General features: G+C 41.5%; 1 protein-coding gene across 1 annotated transcript; it reads right to left on the bottom strand.

The window, feature by feature from the left end:
* Positions 1-1,150: 1,150 nt before the first annotated feature.
* LOC103478832 (E3 ubiquitin-protein ligase RNF19A) lies at positions 1,151-21,355 on the bottom strand. The gene is made up of 10 exons (XM_008432902.2): positions 21,123-21,355; positions 9,236-10,236; positions 7,016-7,224; positions 6,225-6,369; positions 5,520-5,682; positions 4,471-4,585; positions 4,078-4,239; positions 3,126-3,339; positions 2,899-3,042; positions 1,151-1,962 (listed from the first exon to the last, which is right to left on the bottom strand). Exons 1-10 carry the CDS (start codon positions 21,237-21,239, stop codon positions 1,185-1,187), a joined length of 3,048 nt encoding a protein of 1,015 aa, XP_008431124.1. The 5' UTR covers positions 21,240-21,355; the 3' UTR covers positions 1,151-1,184.
* Positions 21,356-21,958: the final 603 nt, after the last annotated feature.

The raw sequence follows: 21,958 nt of genomic DNA, 5'->3' as shown, positions 1-21,958 counted from the left end.
GTGAACGGGCGCGCCTCTAGCAAACACACACTCCGCTGTCAGTACGATGTTCTCCTCGCTCCTGTTTGGACTCCAGAAGACGACGGAGAGGAACACGAGCAGCTTCCTGAAGGCACCATGAGTTAAAATATAAAAGCTCTCAGAGAGGCCAAAGCATCGTCCAGCAGAAATCAGCTCAAACAGTAAACAATTCACTTCTTTGTACAATTTGAGTCAGCTGACCGACCCGCTGGGTAATGTTACAATTCTAACTTTAACCCTCCCGCAGTCCGAAGACAGGTCGAGTGGACCCGCTGTTCACTGTCCGGGCGGGGTCGCAATGACCTTACGTACGCTTTAACGAAGGTTTTTTTGTGATTTTGGGAAGTACTGGGCCTGTAAATGGACTTTGAAGGAAAAAAATAAACATTCTCGTGCGCACCAGAAATTGGTTTCCCCCCTTCAATGTACATTTAGGGGCCCCGCCCCCAATGGCTTCCCAGTTGACCTGACAGTGACCTCTGCCACTCTGAGCGCCGATTTAAACTACGAGAGGGTTAAGCAAAATCTACAGCTTCGGTCTTCCAGAGACCTTTTTTTTTTTATTATTATCAAATCGGTTCAAACCTTTCCCAGAGCTAAATTCTGCCCAAGTTTTCAAAGTTATCTTGGCACTAAAAGACACTTGAGAGATTCGAGCTACAGAACAAAAAGCAGTGGAGCACCATCTCCCTCGGTAGATCTTAGAATTGTAAAGGTCAATTTCAGAGCTGGAACGGTTCAGTGTGGAGATATATATATGTATATATATATATTCAAAACAGTTACTTTTACATTTACGGGGGAAGAAAACAAACCAAGAGTCGTATTGCCTGGTCCCTCGCTCAGTTTGTCTCAGGAAATCAGATCTATTTAACGTTGTATTTGAGATGAACTGACCTACAGATCAATGCAGCAGCCAATCAGTGAACAGCTTTATGTGAAACATGATGAATAGAGAAACAGCCTCAGGAGGAACTTTAACACTTTCAGATGGCTGCTAGTAACAATTTTACTCAAAAGCTGCTTCCCATGGAAAACCTCCATCCTAACAAGACGCATCTCTTACTAGAGAATAACCAAAACTGTAAAGCAGCAGCTGTTAGCTTAAAGAAGGAAAGGAGGTGGTCTATAAAGTGAGTGCAGCACTTCAGGTACGGAGTTTATTAAATATCAGTGTGTAAGCAGAGGTTCCTGGCCTGCTGCTCGGCCGCGTCCTGCGGCTGGTGGTGGATGTTGTTGTTGTGCTCCTTCAGGAGCTCTCCACTGTTGCAGTCCAGCTCGCCAGCACACGTGATGTTGATGTTCTCATCCGTGACGAAGCAGAGCGCCGACAGGTCTGTGCCGTTTCCCAGGGAGGAGGTGGTGGATGTGGAGGTGGGGGACTGGGGGGAGCAGTGGGAAGAACACGTCTCCAACCGGTCGTTCTCCACCTCGGGGAGGGGGCTGACGGTGGCCAAGCGCAGGTGGTAGTCGCCGCCGCCGGAGCCGTGGCTGCACGACGTCTTCATGCTCTCCAGGTCTGAGCAGCTGAACTCGGACATGTGGCTGCAGTGGGAGTCGGCCACCGAGGGCAGGCTGCCGCTCAGAGATGGCGAGTCGAACTCCGAGGAGTTGGTGCTGCGCTGCTCCAGCAGCTGAGCGTCCATGTCCTCCCGCGTTTCATTGATCTTGGTGCCGCCGCCTCCCTTCTTGCGCAGCTTGCCTTTGCTCTTTTTGCCGCCGGCGCTGAAGGAGGAGCCCGACGCCTCTTTGGCCCACTTGGCGGTCGTCCCTCTGCCTTCAGAGGAGCTGCACCCGGCCGTGGGGTTGCTCCAGCCGCAGCGGCCGGCGGCATTGCTGCAGCCGCTGCCGCCGTCGTCAGCGCTGCTGCCGCCGCTGTGGTGCCGTCGCTTGGTGGGTTTGGACTCGATGTCCACCTGGACCTCCATACTGTTTCCCTCTCTGGAGGGACGAGGGGAAGAACATGAATCAGGGTTCAAAGCTTTTTCCACAGCAAAATTCAAGCTCTTTCAGTGTAAACTTACCAACCTTTACAGCACCACTCTTAGGAGATAAAGCCAATATAAATGAATGTAAAAATACAGTTTCAAATCTCTATTATAAAATATAATTTATTAATGTCTCATGATAGTATTCTACATTTTAAATTAAAGTATTACAAAATGTTGTCCTTCAAATTAATCAAAAAGTATGTCAAACGTGTGTTTGTGCTGCTATCATTTTAAAGATATTTACAAAAACATTCAGAAATGAAAAAATTATATATATTCTATCTGCACAAATCAGCACAAACATACCACAAAAAACGTAGATCAAAAATTTTTTGCCAATCTTTATTTCAGTTACAAAGGTCAATAAGTAATTGAGCCATTAGGTGTGAAAAATATTTTAAAAAATAAATTTAAAAAGTTCTCACCACATTTTGTATTTATCGAATAGAAATCAGTTAGAAAAGTTTTATCTGATTTAACTTCAGACAGTGAGAAAAAAATGTCTTAGATTAGATATATGAAAATATCTACTTTCAACTCTAAAATTAATGTTTTCCAAATGCAGGCTTTAATCAGGCATTAGACTACCAAACTCATCAGTTTGAACATCAGTCACTTTATTCAGAATTCAAGCACTTTCCAAACCTTAAACACCTCATTGGAATAGAAGCATTTTCAAGAATCTTAAACACCAGTAGGAGCCCTGATGAAAAGGGTAACAGTCGGTGTGTGTTCAACTATGACTCTATGGTGTTTTCATCCTTAAAGAAAACACATTCACCGGTTAGATTGTAGGATTTTGAACAGAAAACCAGCAGCATGTAAAGCAGCCCAGCAAATGTGCTTCAGATACTTTAGTAGAAACATGAGGTGAAACCTCGCTCACCTGTCCAGAGGCATGTAGGCGTTGAGAATGGAGCCGGCCATTGCTTTGGTGCTGGCGTTGTCGCTGATGGTGCCCAGGCTGACGGTGGCCGACTCCCCGCTCAGACTGCAGCGCTCCTTCTGCACGTCGGCCTGGACCTCCATCCTGAGACGGCGACACATTTTAGGTGAAGCGGAAACAGAACTACAAGACGGAGCGCTGGCTGGAGCGCTTTCGGCAGGCAGCACCTGTGGAGGTAGTTGACCATGGCGCTGCCGGACAGGCTGCCGGTGATGCTGGCTCCGGCCAGAGCCATGGTAGAGGCCGTCTCGCTCAGGTTGTCCCTGGCGGCGCCGAGGCGGTCCATGTGGCTGCCGCTGGCACTCAGGCTGCCTGTCATCCCCCCGACGCTGCCTTCGCTGATACTGGGGTTGTTCCTGGTGTCAGCTACCGATGTCGTATCTATGGAGGAGATGACACAGGAATAATTCAATGTATTAGCAATAATTTGTACTTTTGATATTGATTCATTGCATATGGTAATAAAATTATGTTTTCTATGAAAGAACAGATGCAGTATATGTTTATTGACACGTCGATAGTATCCATCCATCCATCCATCCAATTTATGTGCACCCTTGTCCCTAGTGGGGTCGGGAGACATGTCTATAGTATGTATGTATTTAAATTATTGATGTTCTATATACTCATGTATTTTGATAAAAGTGTTTTATTGAAGGATAGTATAAAGGGCTGAGAACTAAATTGTGTAAACGTGTAGCTAAAACAACTAAACTTTATGTTCCAAAACAGCTTTTTGTGTATGTGTGTAGATTCACTAATTGATTTTTTTATTTTTTATTTATTTATTCAAAGATAAATATCAAAATAAGTTTTTATGGTGAACATTTTTTATTTTTTTTTAACACGTGATTAATTGCAGCTGGAAGTTTTGTATTTACACTTTTCTGGTAAGCCCATAAAGCCTGACGCAAAAGTGACATCTGCAGCAACGGGCAACGAATATGCTCATATGCTTATTTATTTATAATTAGCAGCAAAAACAGATTTTGAAATGAAAATGTTGCTTATTTTATAATACATAGTTTTGATTGACCCTACAGTTGACCCAGTCGAACATTTCAGGCCCATCAGGAGAGCACATGATTGGTCAGCTTGAGAAGCAACAGTAAAAGTTACCGGTGGCGGCCGTTCCGCTGCCAACATTCATGTCGTTCTCGTCATCGAACTCGATCCGAACTCCCTTTCCGTTCCCGGCTGACACGCCGCAGCCTCCACTGCGGCAGAGAGAGATGGGCACCACGCCATAGACGTAGGCCAGCATGATGGGGACCCCGATGCCTGACGGAGGGGCCAGAGAGAGGCCAGCATGTGAGAAACCAACTGCCTTCATAATAAAAACAATACGGCAGCAGCAGAGACTGAATCTCGCTCAGAAAATGGAATTTTCATGAGAGATTCCAGCTCAAAACAACAAACTGAGGGCAATATTTAGCCACAAGCCAAGAAGTCAATAAAGATGTGAAGATATAGATGAGGAAGAAAGAGAGAGAGGAAGAGGAAGAGACTGACCGACAGTGACTGCAGCCACCACAGGAGACACGATGGCAGACAGAGTCACTCCACCAGCGATCACCAGGTTCCTCTCATGGTTGGAAATATCCTTGCCTTCATAGCGGTTATGGATCTGACAGGAACAGTCCAGACATGAGGGAGAGTTAACCCTGTAACTGCCAGGCTGTTTCCATTCTGACTGGATGCCAGTTGAACTGCAGGACATGACTTAAGAGTGACTTTCTTAAAGGCTGGTCAGAGCTGTGTAGAGAAACCCCAATAGACTTCATCAAGTCTAATAGTCCATTTATTGAAATGATCTTCAACTAATTCAGTATCGATTAATCACTAACTGAGGTATGCAGACTAAAAAAAAAAAAAAGGACATTTACTCTCAAAATATCGAGTCAATATGAGGCCAAAACTGTACAAAAAATATAAACATTTCCAATTGAAGACAAAAAAAAACTTCTTTGTCTGTAAATGTGTGCAACTCAAAACTCAAGGGCTGAGCTTTTCACACGCTGATGTTAGGATTTTTATTTTTTATTTTTGACAAAAAGTTTTCACTATAAGAAAGCCGTTATTGCATTTTAAGCAATACAATGATTTTACGGAGCTGAATTTGTCCATTTGCATATTTTAATGCATTTCTACTATTGAACAGAAGAGGTTTGAGAGGCTAAAAAACTTCAGAATTAATTTAGAATAATCGATTACTAAGATAATCCCTGGTTGCAGCCCTAGAGTCTAGACATCGTTTAATTTACTTTAGAGAAAAAAAGAAACGTCTCTTGGCTCTGGTTTCTTCTTTTGGCAGGCTTCGCCGGGGGATTCTGGAGACTCTTAGTAACGCCACATTATTGGAAAGAGAAATTATAACTCCTCACGCAAGAATGACCTTAGACTAAATTAGCAGTTTGCAACAGAAATAAAAGTTCACTATACTCAGACCAGTTAAGTGGAAAATATCTGGATATAACCAAGCACACAGATTCATCTGCAAATTATCCATGAGTAAAGCAGGAAAAAAGGAAGGATTTCCCCTCTGTGTTTTTCTGTCTCACCTTCCTGCCCACGTATACAGGTATGCCGATGATCATGGCAGGGATGGCTATCCCAGCAATCAGTGCGATTCCAACAGGAGCGCCCACTAGTGTTCCCAGCTGCCAAAGGATCTTCTTCTTCCTGCTCCAAGGCTTCTTCCCCCAGAACGTACAGCCTGACGGACTGAAACCAGCAGCACAACGGTCAACTTTCACCAAACTGATAAAAACATTATAAAAGTTTTACTATAAAACATTGTCTCTCAATACAGAGACAAAAGATAAGGACATACAAGACGTGAATCAACACAACAGAAGATGAATTTTAATAGTAATCAGGAGCGTGTCGGTTGAAGTTTTCTGGTTCCTACAGATTGTTTTTTTGGTTTGAAAAGTTGCTAAATATAGAAAGAAAAGTTGTCAAGTTGGCCACGTTGAGCTGACTGCTGTTAACTGTACACATACATAAAAAGAAAAAAGGGACAGAGGCCGACTTTCAGATGTTTGTGGAGGAAGTTAACATCGGTTTCTCATGTCAGTGTCAAGCAATCGCTGATTTCCCAAAATGAAGACAAATTGAGGTTGATTTATTGGTTTCTCCTACAGTGAAACCACATTTTCATTCAACATTCTCAACCCAACGTTGATTGCAACTTAACCAGATTAAAAAACACCCTCTCCTTACCGTTTAAACCGACTGTTCGGGACTTGGCGTGTGACTCTTACCTCAAGTAGTGCAAGTCTGAGATCTCCTTCATGCAGAGCCAGCAGAACTCACAGCCACAGACGGCACAGGTCATGTGGTTACAGCTCCCATCATTCATTTTGACGATGTAAGCAGCGCAGCAAGGACATGGCTTAATGTCGTCGGCTGCAACAAAACCGAACATGATGGACAGGAAAGAAAAAAAAGAAAAACACATCAGAGACGGCGCTCTAAATGGAAATAAATATAGCAGACAAGCATTTCATTTTACCAGCCCTGGACAGCTGGTCTCTGCCGAGCTCCAAATTTATACTCAACTGATGCAAAGTCTGATAAACCATGAACTAAAACAGTCCAATAAACAGTAAAAAAAAAATAGAATATAAAAAAACATTCACCTTTTATTTGATATTTAGCTTTGCTTTGATTTATTTCACATTACTCTACTAACTTCCATTGTGGCAGAAAAAATACAAAAATGGCAAAAAAGACACAAAAAGCCGCAGATGTATTGCAGTCCAGGTCATATTTATGACCTATTGATGTAAAAAACATGTAATTCAAAAAGATTTTTTTTTTAAATCATTAAAAAAAAAAAAAAAAAAAGATTTGAGCTTATTAAAATCAAAGTCAAAAGTTATCTTAATTAGCTTCATGTAACATTCTGATCTTCTATGGTGTTTTTTTCACTACTGTAGACAGAAAATGTGTGTTTAATCCATATAATGCGTTTTGCCAAGTGAAATGAATGAACTTTTTAATAATTCTCCAAGTTACTGGACGTGGTTATGCGCTTTCTGGAGCAGCCCACCTGCGGCTCCGCTCTCCTGACTGTAGCTGAGGGAGGACGAGCGCACGGTTCTCAAGCGGAGACTCTGGGCTCTCTGCTGGCGCGCCGCGTCGCACGTCTGGTTGGGATGCCATCGCTGCTTGCAGTGGTAGCAGAACTCCGTGCCGCAGCCCTCCCTGCCGCACGTGATCTTTGGACAGCTGGCACAGCCAAAGGCTATCACTGCATACCTGGGAAACGGCAACAAAATAAATAAATAAAGCGCTTCAATATGTGATGGTCACAACTCCGGGGAGAAAAAAGTATTATGGAACCCCGTTTGCTATACATTAAACATAATTGTTGGCACAATAAAATAAAAATGCAAAAAAAGTTTTTTTTTGTGAACAGCTGCAAATAGTGCTGGGTATTTATTGTATTGTATTATTGTATCATCATTTATCACTTATGATAAATTTCTTATGAGGATTTTGATTTATTGTCACAATAAATTTCAATTAATGTTTAAAATCCATCAAACTTGTCTGTGTTAGGATTGTTAACTTGACTATTTTTCCACCGTTTTTTCATTGGGTGTATCAACAAATATCAATACTTCTTTATATGACTGATGTATAAAAGAAATGGGTTGCAAGTATTTTTCAAGAGTTGTATTTGTGTTTGTGGAGCTGTGATTGCTATGCCGTTTACCTGAAAAAGTAGTAATAAATAGTATTGTCACTTCTATTGTAATCACAATACTACTATAAAATATTGTGATAAATCTTCTGGTCTATATGCCCCACTTTGACCTGCAAACTCTACAGCTCAATGCAATCGATACAGAAGTTTTCTCTAATCCATCAGGACTGTTGAGGAAAAAAAACAAAAACATTTTTTGCATCATGGGAAAAAAATAAAGCTGGGTGTAATGAATTTATACTGTTCATGTATGAATGCGCACTAAATATTTGAAACTGTTTTTAAAGGTCAGATTTAAAACAGCCTGGACTGTGGAGTGACACTCCATTCAGGGGGGCTGTTAATCATCGACCTCAATCCGATCCCATAAAGTGATGCTAAACACTAGCGAGTCACATTTCAGGGCTTAAATGACGTTCTGGAGGTTTGTGTAGCAGTTGGGCCTGACCTCAGGGCTAATGTTTAATCACAGAGCCACTGAGGGCCTGGGAGACTTCCTCTGTTCTGGATCAATTTACACCGAGATCCCCGTCTAGAGCGCAGACAGAGAGGGCTTTCATGTGAGCCCAGACAGACACCGGACACCAGTGGGGTCCAAACTGTGGCCCAGGGGACATTTACGCCCATCTGAACACTTTCCTGCAGTATAAATTTATAGCAAATGGAGCTGATATAGATTGATGCTGAATAGTTAAATTTTAAATATGACAGACTTTTAGTGATTGATTTTTCTTAAATTAGAAATGTTAGTTAATGCCTAAAAATCTTCTGTTTTGGAGTAAAACACACAATAAAAAGAAAATACTGACTTGGGAGCACATTCATCAAATTTGGGTAAATACGTACGTACTGAGAATAGATGCTGAGAATAGACAAAAAATAAAAGAAACATATGACTGTTTTATTAAAACAAATATCCAACACCCTTTTTAAGAGCTGCAGTGATTTCACACTTTACAATTTTTTTTCAGTAAAAGCAGGAATGCTCCAATATGAAAATTGGGTCCACCTCTGATATTAATATTGCTGTTGTGGTCAAAAACTGATCCTGTTTTAGTAATTCCCAATAACAGTTTTTCGTTTTATTTGCAGGAAAATGCAGCCCCCTGGCTAATCTCAAATGGGCCATTTTGGCCCCGGTGCAAAAAAGTTAAGACGCCATAGCAACAGGATTGGCTCAAAGATCACAGTTCAAATATATAGCTACATGTCAGTTTACGCACATAACATGAATAAACATTAATGGTTGAGAGGACCTCATACAGTAATTCTTACTTGCTCTAAATGTGGTAGAGAAAAAAGAATGACCTCAAAAACAGTATTTGTTCATTTTAAACAGACAATGAAGATGTTTACATTTGCTGCCTGGAGCAAACAACACGTTCAAAATGTTTAGTGAACAGTCAATTATCAGAAATATTAAAGTAGTAACATCTTGTTGCCAAGCTCACAGTGTGATGTGGTTTGGTTGTTTACATGTAAAGAACCAACACGGGCTCACTCAGAATGGATTTTAATATAAAGTGTTTGGTATCAAGTGCGTCTGCCCCGGCTGCTTACCCACAGTCTGGCGCGGGACACCAGCGGCAGTCCGGATCTGCGACCAGCCACCTCCTCAGCATGAACTCCTCATATTTCTCCATCAGCACTGGGTCCCCCAGAATCATGCGGATGTCGTGCGGGTTGAACCGCTCAGCGCACTCGGGGCAGCTGATGTTGATGCGCGATTCCGAGATCTCGATGCGCAGATATTGGCGCAGGCAGTCGCTGCAGGAGCGGTGGTGGCACGTCATGATGTCGGGGAAGCTCTCCCTGGAGAGGCGTAGAAGGCACAGAGGGCACTCCAGTAGCTCCGCCCCTGCTGCTCCCCCAGCCTTAGCTGAGGAGCTGGTAGCAGCATAAGAAGGCCCTGAGGCGGAGGACAACGAGGCGGCGGCAGCGAAGGCGGCTCCTGTCCCCGCCGTGGAAAATAAGGCCGAGTTCTTGTCGTTGCACATTTCAGAGTGGATGCTCTCAATGCTGGCGATGCCGTCCACTCCAGCAATGCCCCCTGACCCGGGGTGCTGGAGGTCCCTGGACCGCTGGCGGCCTGATTTAGTGTCCCAGCCTCGTCTTCGGAAGAGAGAAGCCAGAGAGAGCCGCCTCTTCTTCGGGGCCTTCTTCACTGACGGCAGGGAGATGGAAGAAGTGGCAGACTGCAGGTCGCGGTCAGAATCCATGACCCCGACGTTTCCAGCATCCAGCTGCTGCTGCTGCTGCTTCTGTGAGCTCATCTCCCCGGGAAGAGGAGAGAGGCGCGCCGGTGGGGAGCCAGCACTGGGCAGCCTGTCTCGCACGTGGGTGGAGAGGTGGGGGAGTGGGAGGGGGCTGGGGGACGGGGTGAGGTGGTGGATGGGAGATGGGGAAGGTGAGGGAGGGATGGGGTGGGGGGGCAGGGCTCCAGAGGGCCCGTCGGCGTTTAGGACATGGTGGCTTCTCCTGATCAACCTCGACGTCACATCTAACAGCCGGATTTTGGCGAAGGGGTGGGGGTCACGAGGGAGAAAAAGATGCAACAGGAGCTGTGGACAGAAGAGAGAACAGGTGTGAGAGACAACAAGGACAAGGACAGAAGGAAGTAAAGAGGATGAGAACAAATGTAATTTACTGAGTATCCTGAGTGCCACAAAAAGTAGCTATGAACTATAGCTTTCTTTCTTTATTTATGTTTTTGAATGGGGTGCCAAGTCTAAAATACTGAACACTAACATTTACAGTCTTGCAGTTTGCAGTGCATGTCCCCAAATGCTACGCATATGGTGCCGCGCTAGAGGGAGCACCAAATGGAAGGGGAAATGTTACTAATTGGCATTTTCTGCATTGAACAGCAGTTCAATACACATGTGGAAATGTGCGGATTACACAATGCATCTTTTGTTTCTGATTGAGCTGATCACCTACTGGTATATGTAGCATAAAACCTGAATTTTGACATACTGAATATCAAATTATTTTCTCAGACAAAAACATTCTTAAAACAATTCTTAGCTGATCTAACAAGTGAGAAACAGTCCAACATATTTTCATTGAGTCACAGTAAACACATTCCATCACAGCATTGCCTTTAACTTTCAGTGTTTTCGATTATTGAAACCATCATCTTTTGTATTCTCCTGGGAACATTTTAATCATTTATCTTTCAGTCAACCTTCGCGCCTCGGTCTAGTGCTTCATGATGATTAAGTCTGCCTAGACGAAGAGCTTTTAAGCGAGGGTTTCATTCAGGGTTTCCTAAGCAGAGTTGTTTTTTTTGTTTTGTTTTTTTTTTTTGCTAGACCAACACCATAACTTGACAAAGTGCACGTTTGCTCAGCTAATCAGAACATAACTGTAGAAGCAAAAGAAAAAACAAGAGGTAGACAACCTTGGACAGAAGTGACGCAAAGAGACAGCGCTTTGATCTGCCACTAAAATCAACAGTGACGAGGCCTTGGCCGTCAGCCGCTGATAAAGGCAGGCAGGAGGAGGTGAGCTGCACCACACCAGACCACTTCAGTAGAAATTTTACTGCGACAAGCCAACTAAACTTAATCTGCGGGGAAAAAAAGTACTTAAGCTGAACCCATTATGCCTCTTTTTTTTTAATTGCCAAATAACCTGTTTGTTAAAAAATGTACAAACATCAAAAACACTCAATAATAGCAACACATCCTGTCCTCCAGTCCATAATGGCAGCTGAATGACTGCAAGGATAAACAGAAGTCCAAAAGCTCACTAAAGCATGGGTAAATAATTCGTTCAAAGCTAGTTTTGCAACACTGGAAACATTGGGCAACACAAACATCCCACCTCTGATAGAGCTCAAGCTTTTCCTATGAAGCCACGTTGAGTTTTAGTCAGAACTGTTCAAGATGTTCTGAGAAACGAGGCTCAGTATCTGGAGGCTCAATCAGGCAATTTCTCAATTTCCTGTGTGACAGCAATTACTTGCGTTATCTTAATGTGTTCAGCATGCATCTCTGTGTCGAGTCGAGCTCCTCCTGAGCTAATCTGATGAGCACGTCATCTAGCCACTTGAGAATTTGGAACATTGCAACCAACAGTGAACAGCAGCAGAAGGAAAAGAGAGTAGGCTTAACTATTTTGGAGATTAGGACTATTATACGGTTTAAAGTACTGTTTAACACTTGAGGTAACGAACTGTACATTCCATAATAAAAGGAAGCACGCCATCAAATACATTTTATGTGCAGAAAGTCAATACCACCCCTAAGGTATGAAATTACTTTTATATGTGCAGTTGAGGTGTTGAAGTTTGTATTTTTAACAGACGCTGCAGTTAAAATTTGGTCTGTATTAACAGCTGGTAGTGCATTCAATGTACAACTCTTAATTGCAAGGAATATAGTTTGGCATTATATTGTAGCCAAGTCTGTCGAACACCTTGCACCTTCTGTGACATTTTTATTTCCTCTATGCTTAAAAAAATTGGTATTCATTTTACCCTGAAGGTCTTGCGCCACTATCGCTGCCTGTGCTAGTGGGGTGCCAGGTCTCCTACCCCAAAAATGGGGAGGGACTTAAGAATCAGCCCAGAACTACAAGGGAGAACCTGGTCAATGACCAGGAAAGAACTGGCACCACTATCTTGAATGTCGTTACCATAGTAACATACAACGCCACCATGAATTAAAATCCTGCAGCGCTCTAGCCAGCCCATGTCCAAGCCTGAAGTTTGCCAATGACCATCTGGATGGTCCAGGGGAGGCATGGGGCAAGGTCAGGAGGTCAGAGGAGACTGAAAATAGAACGTTTTGGTTGAAACCCCAGTCATTGTGTTTGAACACACCATTCCAACCCATGCAGGTGGAATCATCATTCTTCGGGAATGCTTTTCTCCCAAGGGGACAGGGCGACTGAATCGTATTGAGGTGGATGGATGAGAATATGCATTCATGAGAGATTTTCCCTCTGTAAGAGCATTGAGGATGGGTTGTGACTGGGTCTTCCAGGAGGACAACGGTCCAAAACACACAACCAGCGTAACTAAGGAGTTGCTCTGAAAGAAACCTTTCAATGTCATGCACTGACCTAGACAGTCTCCAGACCTAAACCTTAAACTCTTTGGAGGAAGCTGAAACTGTGTTGCCTAATGACAGCTTCAAAAGCTGAAAGATCTGGAGAGGTTTTGTATGGACAAGTGGGCTCTAATTCCAGTTGAAGTGTGTGCAAAGCTGGTCAAGAACTACAAGAAACTTTTGACTTTTGGAATTGGAAATAAAGTTCTGTTTTTCTGTTATATCAAATACTTATTTTTTGCCCACATAAAAAAATCTATTGAAACAAATCCCTTCTTAGAATCTGGTTTATTCATTTGAAAGTATATTTTGATGATTACAAAAAGTGTAAAAAAAAAATTTTTTTAAATGCCCCCTGACCCGGGGTGCTGGAGGTCCCTGGACCGCTGGCAGCCTGATTTAGTGTCCCGGCCTCGTCTTCAGAAGAGAGAAGCCAGAGAGAGCCGCCTCTTCTTCGGGGCCATACTGCTCAGATCTACATCCAACATCTTGAGCGCTGGTTTGACAAATCTGGACAATATGTAAAAAATTCTAAATGAAAGGTTCACACCACACGTAAAAAGCAAAACAGATCTCGAGTAGAACTGACCAACAACTTCTTCAGTCCCCCGTTTTCACATCTGTGTTATGCTTTGTGTTTCTAGGACTGGGTGTGGCAATGAGAGAGGAAGAATGTCCATTATTCTAGAGGAGTATTGCTGCTGAGGTCCAGTTCTTGTTCTGGCATCTATCCGGAACGTATGAGTGTGTGAGCTGAAATAGTACTTGAAGACCCTTAAATGGAGGGGTGCAGAACCACAGACCCAAGCTAGACGCGCACTGAGCGTGCTCCCTGTCTTACTGTGCCTGTGCACACTTTAGAAAGTTTTGCTGAAAACGCAGTAAAGAGAGCCCCCACAAACCTGTCAGTCTGCGCTATAAGAAAAGATCAAAAGCAGACCTCAGCAAAGCAACTCTGCTGCTGCAAGCAAACTTCACACACACTAGCACCACTACACACTCTCAGAAACAAGTGCTTTTATTCAAAATCTCTCTTCTCCCATCTTCTTTCTCTCAATTACAGCAGTTTCAAACAAGAATCCCATCCCTGATGTACAGTAGGCCTTTTACTTTAAGTGATGATTACATAGTGGTAAGCAATAACATTAAAACACAGCACTGACACAAAGTTATACAGGAGACTGGTATGACAACACCAACTATTCCCCAAAGCATCCCATAGCAGCTGTATGGATGATGGGTTTGAGTCGACAAGACTTGTGCTAATGATGTCTTAGTGGTGAAAACTGATGATGCAGCAACTTAAAGGTCTGAGAAAAGCATCAAGTTATGCAATAAAATATACCTGCCTATGACAAAGCCCCTCCCCCACCGAATGCACACTACTAGTTAGCTAGGCTGGAGTACAAGACTTTTCTGTTGCCAATAAGAAAACACAAAGTTGGCTCTTTGAAAATAATTCTGGCCTCAAAAACAGAAAAAAGGTGTCGAAACTAAAGAAGTCCCACACATCACCTTCTATTAGGGCAACACTTCTTTAAAATTATGTTTGCAAAACACAAGCAGTTGGTGTGTAAAGCAGATGAATCCAGCTTGTGTTGCTCATGGTACTCTTCTTTGTAGCAGGTTTTAATGCTAGTATTTTGCTAAATGTCTATTTATCTAAATCTAAATAATGATAAATAGCTGATTTAAGATTTCATGTAGCATGACCCAACTCTTCCACCACTAATCCAACCATGAGAATCACACACCAGATCATTCAGCCGATTGAGAAATCCTCTACTTCAGAGGAGGGTTTTTTTGTTTTTTTTATTACGACGACTGCGCTAACGTTCAAGTATTCATTTAAATGACTGGACCAAGTGTTTCACGGCAACACTCACCCATGCTGACTGACATTCACACGGTTCATTTGTATCACTGTCCAGCAACACCGGAAAACCACAAGTATGAACTAACTTTGACAAGAAGAATCAAGTACTGTCAAATCAGGTAAATAAACCGATGCGCAAGACAAACAGCCAGTCAACTGCTAATTAAGGTCTTGGAACGAAGAGCGCCCAGAAACGGATGTAAACAGCTGAGCCAGTGAACTCTCGCGGTGGAGTCACTCCGGCTGCATTCCTGTCCTGGGGTCTCCTGTGTAATGTTGCCTTTCTGCACATTCCTGAGCCTCTGCAAAGCTGGGAACAGAGGCTCCACAAGCGAGGCTTCCAAACGCTCCGCGATCGGACACAGAGCAGCGTTCTGGCAAGTGAGCTGCAGCGCTGCCGACTGATGTGGGTTTGAACATTACACACAGAAGCTGAAACACTGACCGCCTGGAGTAATAGGTTGCATTAAATCACACCTAAAACATTAAATGAAATGGCTGAAACACTTGCAGAAAGTAAAAAAAATAAAAAATACCGAAAACATTTTTTAAGTAAAATTTAAAGTAAAAGCTTGTCTGACCATTGTGCTGAGAATCTGCCCTCCGCACGAAACAAAGGATCAAACGGTACAAATAACGACAACGGCTGCAAAAAAACAAAAACAAAACAAAAAAACAGTGCAGGCATTGTTAACGTACAAAGGCAGGCGAAGCAGGCCGACAAGGGAAAGAAAAGTTTCCAACGGCAACAAAGCCAGTATAGTCCCCAGCTGCCGCCCCTCCTCTCAGCTCTCAGACTTCCCCTCCTCTCTCCATCCCTCCTCTTAAAGGTGGTGTGGGCAGCGATGAGGTAAGCATCCTGGTATTTCTGCTCAGCTGAGAGCTCAGCCTCCAGGAAGACGCTGTGAAGCAGTCGCATTAGCTGCTCAATTGCAATCATTTGGCACATGTTTGGAAGAAAACAGAGGAACTTAAAACGCCTCGACGCACTGAGCTCATACTCTGAACAGGACCAACCCAGGGCTGCTGAGACTTTTCCACTTAAAATCCATCGCAACAACTGTATTCAAGTATGAAAAAGTTTTAAAGTTACTGCATAACGCACTATATAGCTGCATCACTTTAACATTTGACAATATGTCTATGCAGGGCTCTGAGGTGCAACCCATTTTCTCATTTTCAGTAAGTTTCCCCATCTTATACAATTCTGCTTCAAATGAACTCTGTGTATACTAGATTGATAATCTTTTACAAGTCAATATTGCCTTCATAAACTGTGAAATAAAAAAAAGAAATAAGTGAAGCTGTAAAACTGACGTCAAATGCAATGCAGTTGAAAATTAAGGTGAACCTAACTTCTTTTGTTGAACTTAAGAAAAGAAAAAGTGCAAAGAGTTAGTCTAGAACTTTGCTATTAACTTTAGTTTTGTTAATTTAGCTACTTAAGAAAGACAAATAAAATTCATTTCCATCTCAACATCACTGTCTTACTGGTTGAGTTGAGTCTGGCCAACATCAGTTTTACCCCCAATTTCCAGTCAGGGGAAAAATTAGTCAACAGGTGAGTCAGCACAAAAACCTGTGCATGCGCATGTGTGTGTGTGTGTGTGTGTGTGAGGGGGGGACTGACTGGGTTGCAGTCAGAGTTAAACATGCATGTCTGAATTTTCTGAGGTGGATCTGAACACTGAAAGATTCTTGGATTTTTCAGACCAAAATACACAAAATAATTAAGGGAGTACTTAAAATAAACCAAATTGACAAATTGAACATGAAAGTTAATAGGATTCGATTTTTTTTAAAGACATTTCTGAATAAAATATTTTACAAATACAAAACCTGTTTATCATAAATCCTTAATGTTCCTGTGGTCCAAACATGATGTTGTCTGTTAAGATATAAATAATATTTTTAGATTAAGGCTAACATTGACAGTCATTCCAAAATCTACAAACAAATTCACAACCTCAAATAAAATGTTCCAAACTCTCTCAACACCAATTTAACATGTAACGCTATTCAACTCATATTCACTTATGGGCTGAATCTACGTTCACAGAAATAAAGACCATCCAAATTCAGTTATCAAATGTGATCAAATATAACAGGTACAGAAAGAATTAATACAAATATATATATATATATATATATATATTTAAATACATTTCATATTGCTTATGGTCATATTTGTATTTACTAATAATGCTTTGGATGAGGTAGCTTCTCAAAAAATAAGCAATTTTCCCTTGGAGATCAATAAAGTATATTGTATGCTAACATGTGGCATTTAAACAATTTGTTAACATTTATTGCAGTCTATGTAGACCTTCCCAATATACACGTTACATGCAGTAATATTATATTTTGTATTTTTGTGGCAAGCAGTAAATGCCTTTTTTTGTGATAAAAAATAAAAGCGTCAACGTGATTTTTAAAGAAATTTTAGACATTCAATCTTTGATCCAAAGCTTCTCATTACAGGCTGTTTCTGTTTAATCCACTCCTTGTTCATATTGATCATGTTTCATTTGTTGCTGTTCAGCAGCATTAGCCTCAGCAAACTGCTGGCCATGCATCATATTTTTCAGATTGTGTGCAGTGATGCTAAACCGTGACATCAGGAAATGTCTAAAGTCTAAATTTCAGCAGGTAAAGTAAACACCAGTTAATAATGGTAAACTTTTTTTAAAATTCAGCTTCGAAGTGGACCACAAAATTGGGATCCTTTCCACTTAAAAATTGTCGGGTTGTGTGGAAACTTTAACTAAGTGGTGTCCTACATGTGGTCAGTATTGCTTGCGTGGCTACAGAACAGGAAAGTAAAAACTCAGCACATGCTTAGCACTCCAGGCCACAACGACAACATTCTGCCCTGCAGTGAGCTGTGCAATCGTAAATTCAACATCCATTTGAAACAGCTGTAAACAGATTAGGATGACACCAGACAGACACCCCACCCATGCTTAAATAATGAGACAGCATCTTGAGAAAAGCTTTTCAGAAGACGGTAAACATTTAGAACCTGAAAGTTCTCCACTAATCGCCCAGTTCACATGGCAAGAAATTGTTGGTCGATTTTCAAAAATTGATAAACCCTACACATATACACACACAATGATTTAAAAAAATTAAAAATCTTAGCAATAGCAGGTTTGGTCATACAGTGTGGTGAAGCCACACGCAAACTGATTCACACAATTTGAATGTCATAAGGCAGGGTGTCAAACTTCAGTCCTCAAGGGCCGCTGTCCTGCAGTTTTTAGATGTGCCACAGGTACAAAACACTGGAATGAAATGGTTTAATTACCTCCTTCTTGTGTAGATAAGTTCTCTAAAGCCTTGCTAATGACCCAATTATTCTATTCAGGTGTGGCACATCAAAAAGTTGCAGGGAAGTGGCCATCCAGGACTGGAGTTTGACACCTGTGTCATAAGGAAAAACTGAAAATCTTGAGACCAAGCTTGAGTTCAGAGTAAACAAACATGGCTGACTGGGAGTAAGACTTGCTGATAGTTTGTGGATCATATGTAACAGAGAAAAAAGACAATAGAAACACGTCTACAACGTACATGGGAATTTTGGGTGCATCGTGGAGATTGACTTCTTTATATGTTGGATTCCCAACCATGTTTTTCCTCGTCACCTCGCTTTCTGACTGGCTACACATAACATCCATCCATCCATTCCAGGACCAGGTCACTCTTATCACACCACACGGCAGGAATAGTCTTAAACTCAAATTAAGAGTCATCCCGATAATCAGGGGATCCTTAAGATTGTTGGAAGGTGGAAATCGGGACAAAAATCATCATAAAAATCGCAGAGTGACGCAGGTATTAGCAAATATGTGGAGTAAACATTTCTGTAAATGAGCTCTTCATACTGTAGAATATAAACACAAACATGACACCAGTCATAAGAACGGTGGTATAAGCAGGTTGCCTGACAACCCAATATTACCCCATTAACACATGAGCCTTATACCAACCCCATAGAGCAGGGGAGACCACCTCCGGTCCTCAAGGGCCGCTGTCCTGCAACATTTCAATGCATCCCTGGTCCAACACACCTGAATTAAATGACTAAATAACCTCCTCAACTTATAGCCAAGTTCCCCAGCGTCCTACCACTGACCTTATTATGTGAAGCAGAGAGATATTCAAAAGCCACAGGACTCCAGCCCTCAAGGACTGGAGTTTCACATCTTTGCCATTGACCATCTAAAGCAAAATGATGGGATAGCTTGCTCTGGTTTGGAACTATTGATGAGAGATGCACACAGTCAGCTGAGTCCAAACTAAAATATAGTTGGGAAAGCTGCAGAGTCGCTTTAGTTGCGAGTTGTTGCGAAGCCCCATGTGGTGATGTCATGGAATAAGAGACGGATGACCGATACAATGCCTAAAACCTTCTTTAACCACACGAGAAATTAGCTTAAATGCCTTTAAATGGCATTCGCTGTAAACTGGAGCTATATAAATAAACCAAATTAGCTTTTACAGGAGATAATAAAGCTTGATATACAATTTAGTGGTGTGCCTAGCCCCTTTTTTTGAATTTCTCCTTTGTGTGATAATAAGGACTGTTTCTATTGTATTACAGCAGAAAATTAAAGAAAAATATACACTCTTCATTAAGAAAAGTTAAATCTCAAATAGCAATAATTTTAAAATTGTTGATTGCTTTTTTGTGATGTATGCAACAGGTCTCCCTTGTAAATGAAATGTAAAGCGAGTATCGAGAGTTTTTTTTCTGTATAAATAAAGGATTAAAAAAGTCCATCTGTGGCACTGAATCAAAAATGACTTTGAGAGTCTTTAAGCAATAAGATCACTTTCAATTAACCAAATTAAAAATATTTTGTGTGTCAGAATCAACACAGTGGTGTGACCTCCTACTTTCTGGTCTTGCAGCTGTGTTTACCATCAACCAATAAAGGGAGGTCACACACAGGTCTTGACACACACACAGACTGCAGCATGGTGAGCCAATGACCTTTACTTTAAGCTTAGGTGTATGGTGTTAAAAACCACTGTGGTCTTAGGAAGCGGATTCGAACATCCAAACAATGACGATAGGCTGTACTTTTTCTAGACAAGTTTTAATGCTCAACTGTTACCCTGTCAACATAAATAACTAGATAATTGTTTATTTCCAGGGAGGTTTGTGATAAGGAAATAAAAAAAATAAGAAAAAACATCAATTTAAAATCTTACTACTGAAATTGAAGATAACAGCATATTACCCAGATACATTAGTTAAGCCATTAAGAGAAAATATAACTGTCCACCATTCAGTACAGGAGTTGGTGACTCTGATGGGATTAAATATGATGGTCAGAAATTATTACTGGAAGGAGTTTATGCCAGTTTCTTAGGCAAAAAGAAATACAAGTGATTCACTGTACCCAATCAGAGATCAGTTTCCTCAGGAAAAGAACATTTTACTTTAATTTCATTGTATATTTTTTATCCATATCACATGACAACAAATAATTCATTTACAAGAGGAAATTCAGTAAACACTAAGTACATATTTAATTCAAGATTGACGTCCAACCTCAACAACCAATCATAAAATTTGGACATTTTAAAAAGAAGTTTCAATAGTCTAACTCCTCATGCATTTTCCATTTCTCAAATACCAAAATAATGTTATAAAAATCACAATTACTGATGCAGAAGGCAGTTTTATAAAGTTAGAAAACTTTCCCTTTAACCTTGCAAATCTGTTCCCGGCAGTTTGCAGTGGTTGAGAGAAGCATACCCAAGTTCCAAAGATGGATATGGGATAATTAATATTCAAACCGTTATTTTAGTATCAACAGGTGATTGGTTTTACTTAGCAAATGAAGGTTTTATGTAGAACACATCAAAAGCGGTACCTTCTCAATTTAAATAACTATTTAAAAAAAGAGTTGATCAAATGATCTGTATAAGAGTTAAGGTAGGAAGGAAAAGCAATAACATAATAAAGATCTTTTGACGTAAATTCATTTGTTTACATACGTAGTGCGGTAACGTCGCAACCCCCCTGAAATAGTGACTTTCACTAGGGCTCTTCGAAGGGTTTAAATATGTAACCAAATAAATAAAAATCACTAAAGCAGAACTTTAGACCTACCTTCCATGTCGTCGGTGTTAGGTTACCTGATGTTCATCTGATGTTTTTATAGTCATCCGATGTTTTAATAATTATCGAGGCATCAACTGTTGCTGTTTTGATTTGCATCCCTCTTACGCTGAAACTTCTCAGCAAAGAGAATGTTTGCTGAGGTAGCTACATAGCTCACTGTTTGACAACAGCTGATGGAAATTATTAACTATATGTAACGTACAAATACACACAGGCTTCGGCAAACACGGTAAAAACACACCAGAGAATGGACATTTTTCATAGGTCACAGCTTGCCTCAGTAACGACCATCAGACTCCCAACAAGCTAACTAACTTCTACACAGCGAGCGTTAGCAGCTGGCTAGCAAGATTAGCTAAACGCGTTGAGAGAACCTACCGTCTGTTGCCAGTGACACTTGTTCTGGAGACCGTGGGAAAAACCAGACGTGATGCGTTTTAAGAAAGGTGAACCTGACTTATGACTCGCCCAGCTTCTGTGCCGTGAATTCCTCATACGCTGAGAGAGGCACTTCTTTTCCCCTTTCTTCGGTCCCACCCAGCAGCCCCGTTTCGAACGACAACAGCTCCTACAAGAGATCGCTCTGTTGTTCGCTGATCTCGTTCTAGCTCTGGAAATTCAAATAGTATCGCGAGAGTTTGTGTCGCGAAATGAACGGACTCTGGACTCTTCACTTTTTGGAAGTAAGCTGTATCTCAATTAATGTATTTCTAATACTAATGACACAATAATTTTTGAATGGAAATAAGTTGTTTAAGGTTAAACACTCCTCAAGCACATCGAAAAGCTGAGGTGGGTGGTAAATAGTTACATTTACGCAGGGGTGAAAGTAGTTTTAAATTATTGGGGGTACTATGACAAAAATACATACACACATACATATATATATATACACACTTCTTTGTGTGCTTTGGAGTTTCTGTGCAGATTAATTTTCTTGCGAAGCGATTTGAGTTGGGTAGCTCTTGAATTGCTACAAAATAAAGCCATGTTTCCCTCAGCCCACTGGCTGCAATGTTGACACCTTGAGATGCCATGAGACCTGAATTCTGAACATCATGGCATGGAGTCATCCCAGTTTTCCATGTCTGGCATATAACCATTCATTTAGCTTTTAAACTGGTTGTATTGATCCTGTGTCCAGAGCCTCATTTTCAGCAGTGGAGCTATAAAGGTTGAAAAAGGTTGCCATTTTGGAGAAAATCTCATCAACA

This window comes from Poecilia reticulata, linkage group LG16 (genome assembly GCF_000633615.1).
Source record: "Poecilia reticulata strain Guanapo linkage group LG16, Guppy_female_1.0+MT, whole genome shotgun sequence".
Taxonomy (NCBI): domain Eukaryota; kingdom Metazoa; phylum Chordata; class Actinopteri; order Cyprinodontiformes; family Poeciliidae; genus Poecilia; species Poecilia reticulata.
The sequence above is the reverse complement of the archived record's forward strand: the minus strand, read 5'-3'. Positions and strand labels throughout refer to the sequence as shown.